This window comes from Phytophthora parasitica, assembly GCF_000247585.1.
Source record: "Phytophthora parasitica INRA-310 unplaced genomic scaffold supercont2.71, whole genome shotgun sequence".
NCBI classification, from domain to species: domain Eukaryota; phylum Oomycota; class Peronosporomycetes; order Peronosporales; family Peronosporaceae; genus Phytophthora; species Phytophthora nicotianae.
In genome coordinates this window covers 70,918-73,961 of record NW_008649057.1, presented here as the reverse complement: position 1 = coordinate 73,961, position 3,044 = coordinate 70,918, and the positions used below count along the sequence as shown (strand labels likewise).

The following is a 3,044-nucleotide window of genomic DNA, read 5'->3' as shown; positions in this document are numbered from 1 at the left end:
TGGAGGTCGCTGACAATTTTGCCGCCATCCACGGCTCGAGCGATAAGACCAAGATCAGTGGCAAACCGAAAGTAAAAAAGATCGACGCGTTTAACGTAGTTACAGCTTCAGCATCATCTTCATCTTCTTCCTCTAGCGCAAATACAGTAAGCAGCCTCGTGATCTCTCGCAGAAACTGCTGACGTTCGCTTAGCTTCGGCATGGTGACCGTCAACAACTGAAAAGGGGGGGAATATCGTATCGTTAAGTACGAGATATGTGCTCTAGATCGACTCCCCCTTTCCTTTTTTGTGCTCAAATTTCGATCAACAACCACATCACAATCACGACACGGTTATGCTCACAAATTTGGATTATTTTTGAAGGTTCGACCCCCCCCCCTTTTACTCACTAGTGCGCTCGTGGTAGCAAATAAAGTGCACAGGTTTCCTATATATTTCATACTCGAGTAACGGAACTTGGAAGTAGTAGATAACTTGACGGTTTTCCGAGCCACGTTTCACGCCGTAGTTTACTCTATGAAATGAATGCACCCGTTCCCTCCCCATTTTTTCAGTGAAATTTACCCGACTTTTGGAGATTTCCATTGAAAAAGGCGAAAATTGACATTTTTCACCAACCACGCTCCGCAATGACCCCCATAAATATTGGGCTAGGCCCTCCCAATTTGACGGGGTAATTTCCTCCTCTTGCGACATTTCACAGAAATCGATAAATAGAGCATTGTACTGGTAGTGCATCGGTACGAACTAAACGTACAGCCCAACTGGGATTAATTGATGTCTGTGTGTTGTGTTTTACACACAGTGTCATGCAATACAAATATCAAGTGAATCCATTTATATTTTGTTACATTCGCAAAGATTTTTTTTATGGGTATCGAGCTGCGGAGGGAAAAACATTCATGACCGCATTGACTTGGAAAGCAAATTAATTTGTAGGTAATGTCTATCTGGTGCGTTTGTATGCACCCGACCCACATCGTTGTTGTTGGCACTTAATTCGTTTACAAACCAGGCAATAAAATAACTGTTAGCCTAAAGATACACTAAATCGATGCGTTAACGTTCGTGCTTATATCCTTGGATATGCCATTTCACGTCACCTTTTTGGTGCGTAGTGTAGCAGTTACATATTGCACTCAATCCGTCATGCTCCTGTTTGTACTGGTGGGTAAAACGTAGGTAATTTGAGTCCGACCAGTTCGGAACTGCGGCAGCAGAGGGCTCCCTTGGAGGGTGGAGTGGCTACCGCGGTCACCAAAAGCCGAACTGAGCCAACACTTACTTTAAAAATGTTTGATCAAAGGTTCCGGACCAAGATTCTCCATCTTTCAAATGAGTACTGTGATTATTCCAAAAACGAAAGACGTCACGGCTTTCTAATGTTTCGCATAGCTGGTTAGACAAACATTATGCTATAAAACCTGTTTTCAGTGCAAGTCGCAGACGATATACTAGACCATATAGTGCTTTTACTCAGCACTACCAGCCCAAATCCTTCTAGTTTTAGAAATTCACCAATGTGCCATCTACCTCCCTCTGGAGAATGCTTGGTATCTCAAGACCGGCATCCCCAAAAACGGCAAGAACTGTTGAAATGAGTCTGGCTTTAGTTATTGCTGGTTGGAACGGCGCTCCAGTGGAAGCACACCAACCTAACAGCCCACTGCATTGAATACTTTGTAAGGATTTCTACTAAAACTGCGGACTTAAGTGCAGTTTCACCCTTGGGGTTAAGCAAAAAGTAGTGTAGCAGGGCACGACCAGGATCGGGCGAACCCGAGCGTGAAGATGGACGCGCTCGAAGCGGCACGCACGACAATGATTGGGAGCACGAACCCGAGTAGTCTGACCAAGATCTCTTAGTGAGGGTGATGCGGTGGGCGATAACGGCGAGTGGTTGAAGTACCACCAGACGGCAACTGCTTTGTTTGGAAATTTGTATTGGACGTTTGACACGGACGGCACGGGCACCACGGACGGCCCGATGGCCGAGCCGGGCAGTGACTCTGGATCTTGCAACGGAGATCGCAGTCACTCTGGAACTTGCAACGGAGAGCACAAGTAGCTCTGCAATCTGCGTTGGAGAACGGACGTTGGGACGAGATGTAGTGAGCGCTTGGACTGACCTTGACCGAACGATAGTGTGTCCGAGACACACGAAACTGGACGGTAGCCAGTGGGGCTTGCGACGGCGAGCGACGGCGAGCGCCGGTGACAAACTGGACGAACTGGACGAACGTACGGACGGCACGGACGGCGGCGCTGGCAACAGACTGTTCACGGCGGCGTGGTGACTGGTGACGAGAGGTGTGAGTGGCGCAGGACTGCAACGGTGGTGATGTTTGCTGAAGACTGCGCTCGTGAGGGTAGGCGCTGGGGGCGTACACCCGAGTGGTTAAGTGAGCATCGACCGCGGACTCTACAAAGGACATCAGTACGACGCAAAAGGTGTACGGTGATTTGGTGTCGTAGGAAGTGCTTGTATTGATTAGTTTAACGTAAATAAGTAGATCTCGCTGTCAGTTGGACATGAACCGGCGCAGCGAACGCAGTTGTTCGCTGACGGCCATCAGGACTTTGGACGCATATCAGCATCGTGGACCATCAAACCCGGCGTGCAGGGTAGAGCGAATCGATGAGTACAGCTCAGACTGCTTACGTTCGATCCACTTCAATACTCATAGTCCCACGTGAATCGAAAACCCACGTGGATCGAGTTTCTGGGGTTAATTCGGTTCCCTAAATTTGTCCTGAACCATGGTTCACTTCTGGCTCGTCCAGACCGTAATTTATCCCTATAACGGGCTAAGAGTGTCCGTTATCTTTGCATACACGGTGGCTAGGAAGCGTCGAGGAGACTCAGTCCAATTAAGTCTAAATTGTCGGAATAGGGGAAAATCAATTCTGCTTTATTATGGAGCCAGGGCAGTAGCCCTGCTCCCTTTCGGGAACCACTCAACTGAGGTCGATGCCTGATCGGCTGGTTATCTGCCAATCAGGACATGACACGCAGCCCGCGCTACTCGCATGCTGCTACTG

The 3,044-nt window shown here is 48.4% G+C and overlaps 1 protein-coding gene across 1 annotated transcript; it reads left to right on the top strand.

Moving 5' to 3' along the window:
• Positions 1–1,989: 1,989 nt before the first annotated feature.
• Positions 1,990–2,644, top strand: PPTG_17256 (hypothetical protein; the record flags this gene model as incomplete). The annotated part of the gene is made up of 4 exons (XM_008915445.1): positions 1,990–2,066; positions 2,158–2,295; positions 2,376–2,439; positions 2,516–2,644. The coding sequence occupies 4 exons, from the start codon at positions 1,990–1,992 to the stop codon at positions 2,642–2,644; spliced, it is 408 nt and encodes a 135-aa protein (XP_008913693.1).
• Between the last annotated feature and the right edge of the window lie 400 nt (positions 2,645–3,044).